This window comes from Physcomitrium patens, chromosome 17, assembly GCF_059467195.1.
Source record: "Physcomitrium patens ecotype Gransden chromosome 17, ASM5946719v1, whole genome shotgun sequence".
Taxonomy (NCBI): Eukaryota; Viridiplantae; Streptophyta; class Bryopsida; order Funariales; family Funariaceae; genus Physcomitrium; species Physcomitrium patens.
In genome coordinates, this window is record NC_143426.1 from 2,411,805 (window position 1) to 2,425,043 (window position 13,239).

Below are 13,239 nucleotides of genomic sequence, written 5' to 3' on the forward strand. Positions count from 1 at the left end.
TAATCTTTGGATGATTTCTTGCTTGCCAAGAAAGAGGTCAGGGAAGACAAGTTTTGAATAGAGATTTTTCCATGAATTCCAAAGGACAATGAAATTGGCAAAAGCAATAGCAGAGCTGCTATTGACAGGGAGGGAGGGACAGGGACATTACATGTTCCAACATAGTGTTAGCCCAGTTCAAATCTCAAGAGGGCCACTATAACACAAGAACACTTGCTGGAGGGGCTTGAGGGGGAGGAGCAGTAAGTTCATGGGCCAGCACACTTCATCAGGCGCACAGTCTATCTATCTCTCTGTCTCTATCCATCTACAAACACAACAGCATATCTCGACCAATATGTATGTATTTATATATATATATATATATTTCTATATGTGTGTGTGTGTTTGTGCGCATGGCGTTACTGTTGTGCATGCATGGCAGTGGGTGCGCATGGCCGCAATGCAGAGGCGAATGCACGAGGAGGAGGATGAGTGCGAGACGACGGTCTCCGGTGCCCACTGCACTGGGTGGGAGGGAGGGCCTGCACGTTGGTTCGGTGGTGCAAGCAAGCTCTGTGTCTTGCTCTGGGAGTGTAACCCCTGCCGCGCCTCTCTCTGCCCCTCTTTGATGCACGCACACACACACACACACACACACACAGAGCTTCGTTCATGCACGCATTATTAGAGCAGTCGGAGGAGCTCAGCCAGCGATGCTGCACGGTGTTCGGTGCAGCCCAGTCTCCTGCTCTGCTCCTCCGTGTCTTGCCACTCTGCTCAATGTGTACCCAACTCTGCGTTGCCCCTTATCCGGATGCCCCTACTGAAAAGGCCATGCTTGTGCTCTGCACGAGGCGCTTGGGCAGGGCGTATGCTTTGGATCTCCTCGATGCAGAATTCCAACCCTCCCCCCCCCTCCCTGCGAATTCACTGACCACACTCTCGAGAGTTGAAAGCCAGAGTCGCCAGGTGCAGGTGCTCCAACTGCCACCTCTTTCATGATTTCTCTGGAGCAACAAATTTCGTTCATTATTCCTGCAGAACACATCACTAACCTCAAATAGTTTGGGTAACTCGCTGAGTGCGATTGCGGGTATGGAAGTCATGTTCGTGGCAGGGTATCAAGCACATTAACTTCACGGAAGAGGGCGCCGCACGAGCATATTCCACGCACTTGGGATGACACTGCATCTTTCCGATGCTGCATAAATAGAATGCCTCGCCTAAAGGGTGGGAGTGGAAAGACCTAAATCTCCAGTAAGCTCCAACTGTAACCGTTCGTTCATCCAATGCTGTCTGTCAACGCCTTCACGCAGCCAATTCATTCTGACTCCTCGCTATCCCACTCTGAGAATTCATCGTTCAATTTTATCATACCAAATCAGTTCAGAGGAGGCAGAGACGAGGTGGACAGCTAAGTGAAGAGATCTTCCGGGTTTTTGAGGACGGTAGTGGAGTTGGGTAGTGAAATGATCTTTGTGAGGGGGTGATAATTTGCGAAATTGTATGTCTTAGGCGGCAATTGTGTTTCTGTTCGTATTCGTGCGGCGTTGTTGGCTAGGTTTGTTTGAGTTTGGAATAGGAGAGTGTAGTATACTCTTGATTTCTGGTTGAGAAATGGTGGCGTCCGTGGGCGAGGGCTTCTCCCAGGACTGCCGGCGAAAGCACAAGAAACTTTTCCATGACAATGTGCATCGGAATGTCTACATTGACTCTGTAAGTGTGTTTTACAATTTGTGCTTGGCCTAGTGCGTGTTGAAGTCAGTTACTGTACTTCGGTTTCGGATCCTGCGTGGTTAGGCTCAGACTTGTTGAATGGATCGTGGCACGTTGGTCTTTGTTGTACATTGGGAATTTGAAACCCTCATGCATTCAGCTGGTATCATTTTGTTTGAGTCCGAATGGTACTCTTCGAATTCTTTCGGGGATTAGATGAAATTCCATGAGAAGTGGAATTCGCTGACCCGAAGATGCCGATTCTTGTGATTATTGTAAACATGCTCCTTGTTTATTTTCCCGGTAATATTTTGTCAGTTAATTAGCAGACTTCGAGCAATAATTTGGACGTGCAAGGAACTCAACGCTCTGGGTTTCGGGTTTAAGAAGAGCTTTATGTTCCTCAGGCTGGCTTGCCTACGGTCATCGTGATTATGGTTGAGAACGAGCTTTCTAGTCTAAGACTGGGGTAGTACGTGAGGCTATGTTTCTCCAGTTGATTACAGGAAGGACATTATTAGTTCATCACGGTTATTCACCTTACATACCTCGTGTGTGCGAGGGACAAAGGCTTCGTAAAGTTTATGCTGTGAATTTAGTTCGAAGTAATGTACCCTTGAATATCTATGATTTCATGTCGATGCATTGAATTTGAATTACGGATTGGTGAATCCTTATTATGTTTATCTTAATGCTGCAGCTAAGTATGAAATTTGTGGACAGCGAACAATTTCAGAGGTGGCAACTTATGACCTAAACCCTTCTTCTCTTTCTCTTTCTTCTTCTTTAATTTTTCTAATTCTTTAAGTTCGCTTCTGTCTTTAAGTTATGCACCTTGCTTGAGGATTTGGGCTGATGCGGAGGACAGTTAAGCATTAACCCTCTCTTGCTTGGTATGCAGATTACGTGACGTGAAACAATTAGGTAATCATTTTCACTCAAGGTCTAGTTTCTGAGATGCCGTTGCATATGTCTCGGCTGGTGTGTGTATCTATATATATATATATATATTATGTTTCTTTAGAGATTGTGATGATTTTGGGTTTGCGAGTTTACTTTGCTTAGGTCTTTGCCACTATGTTTATCCTGGAGCAATGCATTCTCGGTTTGAGCACTCGCTGGGAGTATATCATGTTGCGGGTGAAGTAATGGACTATCTGAAGAAAACACAGGTAAGTGGGATCAATTACATGGTTGTTGGGGAAGAAGTAGTGTGTCTTCTTGAAAATTTTACTTGTTGTGAGGGTTACTTTTTCCTAGAAAATTTTACTTTATAGACCCTTCATTTTCTTATAAACAGACTGTCTGGAATGGCATATTTGAAGAGCTGGAGTAAGGTTTTTTTTTTTATTTCTGGTTTCTCAGGGTGATGAATTGGAGTTGGAGCCGGCTGATTTCAGGGTTGTCAAATTAGCAGGTGTGTCTGAGGGATTCTTTTTACCTGTTTTTTGATCGGAAATTGCATTATTGAGTCGGTTCAGCTTTATATATATATATCTATGGAGGAGCTGACGTTGAGTACGTGTCCCATGTTGACTTATAGGCATGTATGTTAGCACTTAAAGAATTCGTTTAATTCTCACCTGATGCTTAAATGCTCAAATGTATTTTTTAATGAGAGGATTTGTGGCTCAAATTGGTATGGAGAAATTCGTCACTTATTTCACTAAAGATATCATCACAGAGAAATTCATTTTTAGCTTGTTTTGATATTGCATTATATTTTTGTGTACATCGAAGGGGTAGTGCAGTTTAGTTTTTATTTCAAATTAAGAAGTGATTTCAAACGTGTCCGCACAAGTTTTTCATGAATATGACATACATGGATATCTAACGACATTTCATTTTGTACCGATTTTCTGTCTTTTACTGGGGTTTGGACACTCAGGGCTGCTTCATGATGTCGGTCATGGGCCTTTCAGTCATGTCTTCGACAATGAGTTTCTTCCCCGAGCACTTCCCAATTTTAAGTGGTGCGCTTAACAAAGTTTTGTGTAAATGAAGAGCCCAGTCCTCGTCTTCGTTATCGTCTTCCTCTTCTTCTTCTTCTTCCCCTCCCTCTTATTAGAATTTTTTTAATTATATATATTTCTCCCGTCCTATTTTGAATACTGTAATCCATATTCTTTTGCAGGAGTCATGAGCAGATGTCAGCAGATATGGTAGAGTATATTGCCGACCTGCATCATATCGATATCGATGTTAACGATCTGAAGAGAGTTAAGGTGGGCAAATTTTTATGTTTCAAATATTCTAGTTTTTTCATATCTGAATTTTCATTCCATTTTTTCTTTTTATTTATTACTACGAAAAATACTTCGGGAAGAGAAAGAATGAGGAAGGAGAAGGAGAAGGAGAAGGGGGTGCACGTTGGTATAATATTTCAATAAGGAATGGAGTTGGCCATTTTTGAAGTATTGAAGACTTTTCGTGCGTGTTGTCCAGGCCATGATACTTGCAGCCTCGAAGACTTCTATAATTCAGGTAGGCTTGGTTGCGTTTGCTCCTGAAGGTCTGTTTACTGATGTCTTGGCTTACGATCATTGACTGTGTATTTCTGTTTGTGTGCAACGCTAATGTAGGCTACTGGTATGAGAGAAGCTCAAACCTAGTCATCATAGTGGGTTCAAGAATCACGGTTTTGTCTGTGAAGGCAAACCTACATTAATTTTAGTGTATATTTGGATGTCTTACGTGTTGAAGCAACTCGATTTGCCGTACTACTCGATAGCCTAAGACTGCCTCATGTTTGCAGAAGATAAGCATGGCCGTTCTGATTAAAACTTGCAATTTTGCAGGCACACGGTGACAAGAGATTTCTTTTTGATATTGTAGCAAATGGACGAAACGGGATAGATGTTGACAAGTGGGTGACCCGCCATCTGTATACAAATTCCTATTTTCGGAGTTCCTGAGGTCTAATGTCTGTTTTAATGGTTGATATACTTGATTTACATGTTTTTTTTTTTTCTTTTATCTTTTTTCATTCAGGTTTGACTACATTGAAAGAGACACAAGAGCTTGTGGCCTTGGCAGGAGTTTTGACTACCGAAGGTAAGAATCATTTACAGAACGTTTGCTGTGGCAAATGTGACTGTTGCTCTTGCGCCTGCTCCTCTTTTGCTCGGGCGATTTAGCTCTTGGTAAATACCGTGTCATAGTTAACCCCTTTTCCAATCATTCATACTTCAATTGTTAACAACGTCCTCATTTGACACATGAAATTGGTTGCAGGTTGGTTGAGAGTATGAAGGTGATAGATGATGAAATCTGCTTTAGAGCAAAAGAAGGTAATAGCTGAAGATTTCCCGTCAATTGATGGATCACAAACCTCTTAATCTGAAGTTATCTTGTGGGCAGTTTCTGTTTTTGGTGGAAATTTCTATCTCTTGTTATAATTTAATCTAATTGGAGTTTTTTGTGGAACCAGCCCTTACGGTGTATCGCTTATTCCAAACAAGGGCAGATTTGTGTCGGACAGTGTATACTCACGCAAAAGTAAAGGTGGGTCTTCCTTATTTCGTCGAGCATTTTATCGGTTATTTACACATGGGTGTTTATTGCTTAACAACCTTCATATTATGTTTCCCAGCACAAAGGTTTTGGTCAAATGAAGAAGTTGTATAATTCAGCATATACTTGGTAACGCATTTGAGGAATTTGATCACTGGTGCAGGCTCTGGAACTTATGATAGTTGATGCCATGCTTCTGGCTAATGATTACCTGAAATTGACCAGTTATGTTGAAGGACCTTCCAGGTTCTGGAAGGTATGAGCAAGGGAATTTCCAGCAGTGTTTGCAGCAGTTTATCATTCACATGTATCTGTTGACATTGTTTATAACTGTTCATCCCACGATCCACGTCCTAGCTGCATGTTTTTTTGTCATAATGGTTTTTGAAGCAGAAAGGCGGGCTTGAGCTCATGAAACTTAATTCATCATTCATCACTTCATACTTGCCTGGCAAATGGTTGAAAGTGGAGTTGTTAAGATGCTTTCTTCACCTTGGCGTGAATAAGATATTTTATGTGTATGCCTCGATTGACTGATAAATTATACTGTGTCTTGCATTTGACATCACGAAGGGCGTGCATGTTGTTTTCAGTTGGACGACACTTTACTGAAGACAATTGAAACTGCGGAACAGCCTGAACTTCGACAAGCCCGTGAAATTGTATTGCGAATGAGACGGAGGCAACTATATCAGGTACATCAATTTAATGAGATCACTGAGAGATAATGTCATCAAATTTTTATAGCAAATGCAGAATACAGAGGTTACTCACTGCGCCTTGACAAACTGAAACGCTTTTTTATGCTTGGATCTTCAAACTGTTAAGCAGTGGTTTGGCGTGGTGTTTGTAAGTTTTGTCGTTTTTCATCGTTGTGCTGTCAACAGTGACAAATCAAGGAACCATTAGTACGCTGACTGGTTGGTGAATCGTTGAATTACCCTACTGGTTGTCAGTTTTGCAATGAGTATGCAGTTCCGAAGGAACATTTAGAGCACTTCAAAGATGTGACTGCTCAGGATATTATCTGCTCCCAGGTGAGTTCTGGTCCATTTTGCTTGTTGGTTCTAGAGTGGTGAGTGGAATATTTTATGTTAAAATGAAAACGCTTACTGAAGAAATTCTTGAAGCAAGTATGTAATCTGACTTCTTACGAGATATTTACTGGCTCGATTTCTTTATTTGAGTTATTCACCCTGAAACATGACATGCGAATAGAGGACGGCTGCTGCTGCTCCCTTGCTGTACGTTTTAATATATCTGGATTGTTTACTCTATTATGGAATGATGAGTAATCTGTGCTTGTGGTGCTATATTTACGAAGATCCAAATTAAGTATGTCAGATCCATATTCGATTCATGTGCAGACGAAACCTGGAGTAAATCTTACCGAGGATGATGTGCTTGTCCATGCCACACGGATTGATTTCACTCGTGGCACGGAGAACCCTGTGAGCAGCAGGCACGTTGCACTTCATTTCTTTGTATTGTCTTCATTAAAGGACCTTGGAACTCATGAATATGTCTAGTATATAATGCCAAATTTTAAATATCTCAGCGCTTGTAATAAATGATTTATTTACAGATGTAGTGAATGTCTGCAAAATTTGATGTGTTCCTCTTGTTACGAGTCTTTGTAACGTCAAAATGAGCCACTTGACAGAGTTTCCAGGTAGTGATTTATTGACAGTTGTGTGGTTTCTTTATGTGTGGTTGGATGACGATTACTTTACAGGGTTCACTTCTTCCAGGTAATTTGTGTGTCTGTAAGAACTGTATGGTAGACTTAGTACCTAAATGATGATTGCTATAGATTGAGATATGAATCGCGTGTTCATGCAGCTTTAAGATCTCAGTTTTAGGAGGTATATGATCAATTTTTTTTTACTTCTTGAGTATTTGTTTCCTTGATTAGGACTTTGAGAGCACAGAAAAGTTCCTCATTCCGCAGGACAAAATCAGCCACATTCTTCCAGAAACTTTTCAAGATCGAATCATTCGGGTGTACGCTAAAAACCCTGAACATGTAAGTGTCCCTTCTTTCAAAAAATTCCTTGCAGTTGCTTGTCTGAGCCTGTTATTCTTTATGGGAAAAGGTTGTCAGTTTTGGTTCTTAAGAGCCTCATTGCTTTCAAATTCAATGAGGTGCAAAATTGTCTTAAACGACTTTTACAGATTGCAACAATATCGTCAAATTTTAACTACACTTATTTAGTTCTGAATTATTTGAACTGAACGCTGTTCTCTGAGTACCTTATTTCTTGTGCGTTGGCACTCACAAGCTCTGCATCATTCGTTGGACGTGTAGGTGGAGGCTGTCTGTGAAGCTTTTGAAGAGTTTCAAAGAAAACAATTTGGATATACCTCGCAGATTCATGGAACGCCCGACAGGAAAAAAGGAAAAAGGTGAATAGAGACACTAATTTTTTTCATGAGGAGAAATTCTGTTATGGTAGAAGCCATTTCATAATATTCTCCACACTAAGGGTATGAAAGAGTCCTTCTATCCCTATTTGTGAAAGCCCTCTTTGGTAAGAAAAAACCACTGGTCCATTGCTGTTATGTGCAGTTCTTTGAGCATAGACCTCTTTGGGAAAGTCCACGTTCTAGATATAGCTAGAACATGGACAACGCCTCATGGTTTAAGTTTTCAGTTTGTATTGAGTCGATACTGTCATACGTGTGTTGAAGCGTGAGTTATAATATAAGATAATCATTCCTAGCAAACACATAAAACAAAACAAATAAAATAAAATGTAAGTTTTCCGTTTGTACTCAGATTATGTATGTATGTATGGGAGAAGAATATTATATGTCTCCAAACCTTTCACTTTAAGTCAGAACTTTTTTTTTTTTTTTTCATTTGTTAGATAACAAGGACTTCTATGCATTTGAAAATGAAGGTGTATAGATTATGTTGAATGTTTTATTTAGTTTTGGGTGCTTCTAACCAACATGTTCATGGTCTTTGATGCTATGGATGGAATTCTTATTTATTAGATGGACCTTGTCATTGGTTGGTAGAAATAAAATTAGTCTATTTTGCATTAAAAATCAATCTGCCAATTTCATTATAGAGTTTGTTTTTACCTTAGATGTAGTACATAGCTATTTTAATTGTTAAATGTATTTATTTATTTACTTCATCCAAATGTCAATTGAGTGGTGATTATATCTTTTAAAGATCACCAATTATATGGTGATTTAAAGATTTTTTTTTTTTTTTTTTTTTTTTTTAAGAATTTATTATTAGCAATAGAGACAATGCTACCAAATGATCTATTAGAGAATAAAATTTATTAAAAGATGAGTAAAAAGATATGTTCAATGATAGGGAATAATTACTAATTGGTATGATGGATAAATAGAAATTATATGAATTTTATTTCTTCTTACTTTATTTAGTAATATATAATTAGCATAAAAATGGTTATTAGTAAAAGTGGTTTCTATGTTGTTCACCTTATTATTTTGCTTCCATGTTGCATCTAATGTTATTTGATTCATATTGTTATTCATTTATTTAAAATAAGTGATATTTGACAAGAATAGTGCATTTTTTTGCTATAATAATGAAGTGTGTTTTGTAACCACTATCAATAGTTATCATTATTATAAATATTATAGTACTTCATGCAAAAAAATATAATTTTCGAAGTAAATTGGATGTTTTTTTTTAATTTTGATATGTGCAATACCAAAAAGGTCAAAGTGCTAAGCAAATTGATTTGATGCTAATGGCAAAATTCAATGCTTCCAACAAAACCCAACTCTGTTAAGACATCCGTATCTTATCTATTGATATTGATATTAATTGCTTTTTAGTAATAAGTTTGTTGTAAGTTCTAAATTGGGAATTAGAAGTATAAATTTTTTATTCTATAATCAAAGTAATTTCATATATTTCATCAATTAATCTTATTACACTCTAATTTATACTTTTATCATGGTTATGAAATAGATTGGTCTTAGGTCATCAATCTTCTTTCTATCAACATATATACATGATCTACAATGAAATTTTTGTTGGTTTATTATGTTTTTAATTTTCCTATAGCTCTTATATTCTAACACAATTTTAGTGTATAGAAATCTTCCAGAAACACTAACTATTAAAATTGCTCTCCAAAGTTTGATAGTATAAGGATGTTTTATACTTGATAGCCTATGTTTATTAATAAAGTTATAGATATTGTTTAGAAAAAAGATATAAAATTCGACCACCTTAGAGTTGCCTTGGAATAATATGATAAGTGGTGGTTACCATGATTATTTAAAATAGAGTAGTAAAATGCCATTTATAAATATACCAATATTATTTAAATTCCATCCACATTCATAAATTTTTTGATTTCATTACCTTGGTTTAAAATTAAGGATATGGTTTAAAATTCATCATTTCATGTCATAAAGGAAGAAACATTTGCTAACTATATGATTTTATATAAAATAAAAATAGAAGCTGTTTAATATGCAACAAAGTAGTAATCATTTTATTTTAAACAAAAGATGTGGTTCTTTGCAATTCTTTTCTTAAGATGACATTTATAGCATGCATGTTGAATTGGGACCTTGAATATAATGGAAATTTTAAAAAATAAGTCATTGTACAACTTAATTAAAAAACTTTTGAATAATTTTTTTATTCTTATTTTTATTTAGATTACTGATTATTTGTTTAACATCAACATTGTGAGCCAAATCCTAGACTATTTTTTGGCACATGAAGGCTTTGTTTTGATGTTTTAAAGTTCAAAAATAAAGATAAAATAAAATAAAAAAATTGAATATTTAATAAATAGAATAGAATATTATTTTTCTATATTTTTTTTATTAAATACATTGAATACATTTGAAAATATACAAAGTAATTATAAACAAAATGGATTGAGATTTACATGTAGCATGATATATTGATATAGGAGTCACTTGTTAAAAGATGAACTACTTGGATTTGTAGATGAATGAAGGTATTTGTCATCTTTTAATACCCTCTCTATACTATTTCTTCTATACCCTTTTTTCTTGTACAACAATTTTTTTATAATTAATTTCAATTTTTATAAGTTTATTATTTATATACTTAAATATTTAAAAATAGAAGTTAGATAAATATGGAGTATTCAAGATCTATGTACATGATTTTGTCTTTTCATTAGTTTTTTGTCTTTTCATTAGTTTTTTGTCTTTTCATTAGTTTTTTGTCTTATTATTTTTGTGCATCTTAAGAAAATGTTGTATCTTTTTTTATTATATGTTTTTTTACAAAGTTTTATTCATTTAACACTAAATATTATATCTTATATGGATGATGCTATCAATGATAATCAAGAATTATTGATACCAAAAAAAAGCTTTAGTTATAATTTTAGTGATAAAACAAGGATTTTTAGATAATCAAGTTATTTTTATTTTTTTATTTATATATTTTTTTAATAAAAAAATCCTTTAACTCCTATATATATATTTTTTTAATTTTTAACCTAAGAACTATATTAGTTACAAAGATTATAATAGACAAATTGATGAGTATAACTAAACATAATTTAAGAATTTTTTAACTTTGAAAGATGTAGAGAATAGTTATAGACTAGTTTAAGTAGGTTTGTTAGTTTTCTCAAGATACTTGAGGCTAAGCTTCAATTTGCAATTCTTAAATTTGATTCTACTTAGAGCCTTGGTTAAAATATTTACAAAAAGAACTATTGTTTTAATAAATTATATTATTATTATCTTATCTTCAAATTTATATTTTGTGAAATACCAATCTATTTCAAAATACTTTATATTATTATAAAATATTAGGTTTTTTAATATTTTAATATTACTTTGATTGTTACACCAAATTGTCATAGGTTTCTTTCTTCTAATTCCTAATTCAACGATTAATTCCTTTAACCAAACACCTCAAAACATCCATTTTGTAAGAGCTTAATAGTCAAATTTGTAAAAAGATCTTGATATTAAATTCTAATTTTTGGAGTACTAAGGTATAGGTTTAGAGCTACAAGTAAATAAATATGTTTTAGTAAAAATTTGGTTGTCCAAATTGCCTCTATAATTTGGATTTGAAAATCCTTTAAGAAGATTCTCCTCTAGATGCAAGAATCAAAGTCAATGGGATAGAAGTTTTTAAAGGTAATTCTTAATTTGTTGTATAGCTTTACAATAGAATTTTTGGTGGTTATGCATGTACCAACTTATGATGGATATTAAAAAATCAAAATCAAAATGTATCTTTGTTAGGTAGAAAAGTTGTCCTACAAGACCTTAATATTTTATTGTATCCATAGAAGAGGTATGAATTTCTTAGATAAAAGTGACTTCTACTTACTTTGGCTTTGACAAAGTCTATACATGGACAGTAAAAGATGGAAAATTAAGTATTTTTGGCTAAAGATAATATAACCTTAGAGTTAGAATATATAAACAATATTGATAAATTTTTCATTTAAAAATATGGTGATGACATTGAGATGATAAATGTTCCAATTGTAATGAGCCACAATAGCTGTTATAAAACAAATAGGCTTTAAATAGATGAAAGAATAAATATCTCTTAAAATTCAACGTTGTGTATTTGTTTGTTGTTACATACCACATATAAGACTTATAGATGTCACGGAGACAAAATACAGACTTGAAATCTAACAAGAAGTTCAAGAAGAAGTGGCAGAACTAGATTAAACAGATGAGTACAAGAACAACACCAGAAAGGTGAGCTAGAACTCCAAGAGATGTGTTGTCGAGACTGAAGAACTCTTCAGCTTCGATTCTTATATATACTCCTACTTAGGAAGCTTCTCGAGCTACTTCTATTAACTAAGAAGCTTCTCGAGCTACTTCTATTAACTAAAAAGCTTGTAGAAGGTTCCAGAGGCTTCCTTTCTAGAAGGTTCTAGAAACTTCTCGAGCTACTTCTATTAACTAGGAAGCTTCTAGAAAGTTCCAAGGGCTTCCTTTCTAGAAGCTTCTAGAAACTTCTCTTCTATAAGGTTCCAGAGACTTCCTTTCTAGAAGCTTCTAGAAACTTCTCTCTAAAAGGTTCTAGAGGCTTCTCTTCTAGAAAGTTCTAAGGAATATGTCCCTAACATCACCCCCTCCTTTAGCTTTGAGGTCTCTGAGAAGCAATGTTGTTGATCAGTACCAACGCAAGAAAATGAAGATCTGTCGCATAACTTCTACTATGAACTCCAACTGTTGTTCACGAGGCAAATGATTCATCGATCCTTGAAGCCAACGGTAGTGGCCCACGCCTTCGACTTCTGACCAAGCATGAACTTCTATGTCCTCATTGTGAAATTGTCCTGCAAACACGCCTTCTGGCTGACCATCGTAAGCAGGCTCGATCTCAAATACAATCACCAATGATCGGTTACTCAGTATCCTTCGTCGTCGTTGTGGTACATGTAGTTCTTCATCTCAGGGTCACCTTCGTGAGCTACTCGGTTGCGATACTCTGACTGGCATAGTATCTATCTCTTGGCTATCCATATCAAAAGATCAAACTACGATCTATCTTGGAAAAAATAACTACATCAACTACGAATTTTGTTGGCGCTCTCCCCTTTTCTTATATTGTTGGGAGAACAAGCTTCAGAAAGAAGCTATCATTGAATTGATTTAGGTTTATCAGGATGTCGTTGATGAAACTCCTGTACCTTTTGTGGCGCATTCGCAAGATTTTCAGCTGGCTCTCACGTTCGCTCATTAATGTCATAGCCGCACCAATGAACAAGATATTCTAACTTTTCCCACCTTCGCCGTGAATCCAATACCTTTTCAACCTCGTATTCTTCATGGTTCTCGATTTCAATACTAGGTGGCGGACATTGCACTCTTCCAGGAAAAGATGACTCTCGATAAGGTTCCAACAGAGAAACATGAAAGACTAGATGTACCTTCATAGAAGCCGATAACTCCAATCGGTATGCCACTGGATTAATTTGCTTCTGGATGATAAATGGTCCCAATCTTCGATAGTCCAACTTATCACATGGTCGCTTGGTCTTGATATTTCGTCGAAGA

General features: G+C 35.9%; 2 protein-coding genes across 3 annotated transcripts; both read left to right on the plus strand.

Moving 5' to 3' along the window:
* Nucleotides 1–522: 522 nt before the first annotated feature.
* On the plus strand, nt 523–1,216 carry LOC141046420 (uncharacterized). The gene is made up of 2 exons (XM_073540251.2): nt 523–957; nt 1,085–1,216. The coding sequence occupies exons 1-2, from the start codon at nt 655–657 to the stop codon at nt 1,163–1,165; spliced, it is 384 nt and encodes a 127-aa protein (XP_073396352.1). The 5' UTR covers nt 523–654; the 3' UTR covers nt 1,166–1,216.
* Nucleotides 1,107–7,773, plus strand: LOC112294858 (uncharacterized). 2 transcript variants are annotated; one of them, XM_024545788.3, is made up of 19 exons: nt 1,107–1,239; nt 2,399–2,436; nt 2,600–2,622; nt 2,764–2,870; nt 3,064–3,115; nt 3,587–3,671; nt 3,833–3,923; nt 4,144–4,182; nt 4,497–4,564; nt 4,690–4,752; nt 4,933–4,988; nt 5,129–5,202; nt 5,375–5,467; nt 5,805–5,906; nt 6,168–6,248; nt 6,579–6,673; nt 6,947–6,962; nt 7,127–7,237; nt 7,520–7,773. In XM_024545788.3, exons 2-19 carry the CDS (start codon nt 2,405–2,407, stop codon nt 7,619–7,621), a joined length of 1,290 nt encoding a protein of 429 aa, XP_024401556.1. In that variant the 5' UTR covers nt 1,107–1,239; nt 2,399–2,404; the 3' UTR covers nt 7,622–7,773. The 2 variants fall into 2 exon arrangements, with proteins under 2 accessions (XP_024401556.1, XP_024401554.1); XM_024545786.3 differs by having other exon boundaries at nt 1,232–1,698.
* The last annotated feature ends 5,466 nt before the right edge of the window (nt 7,774–13,239 follow it).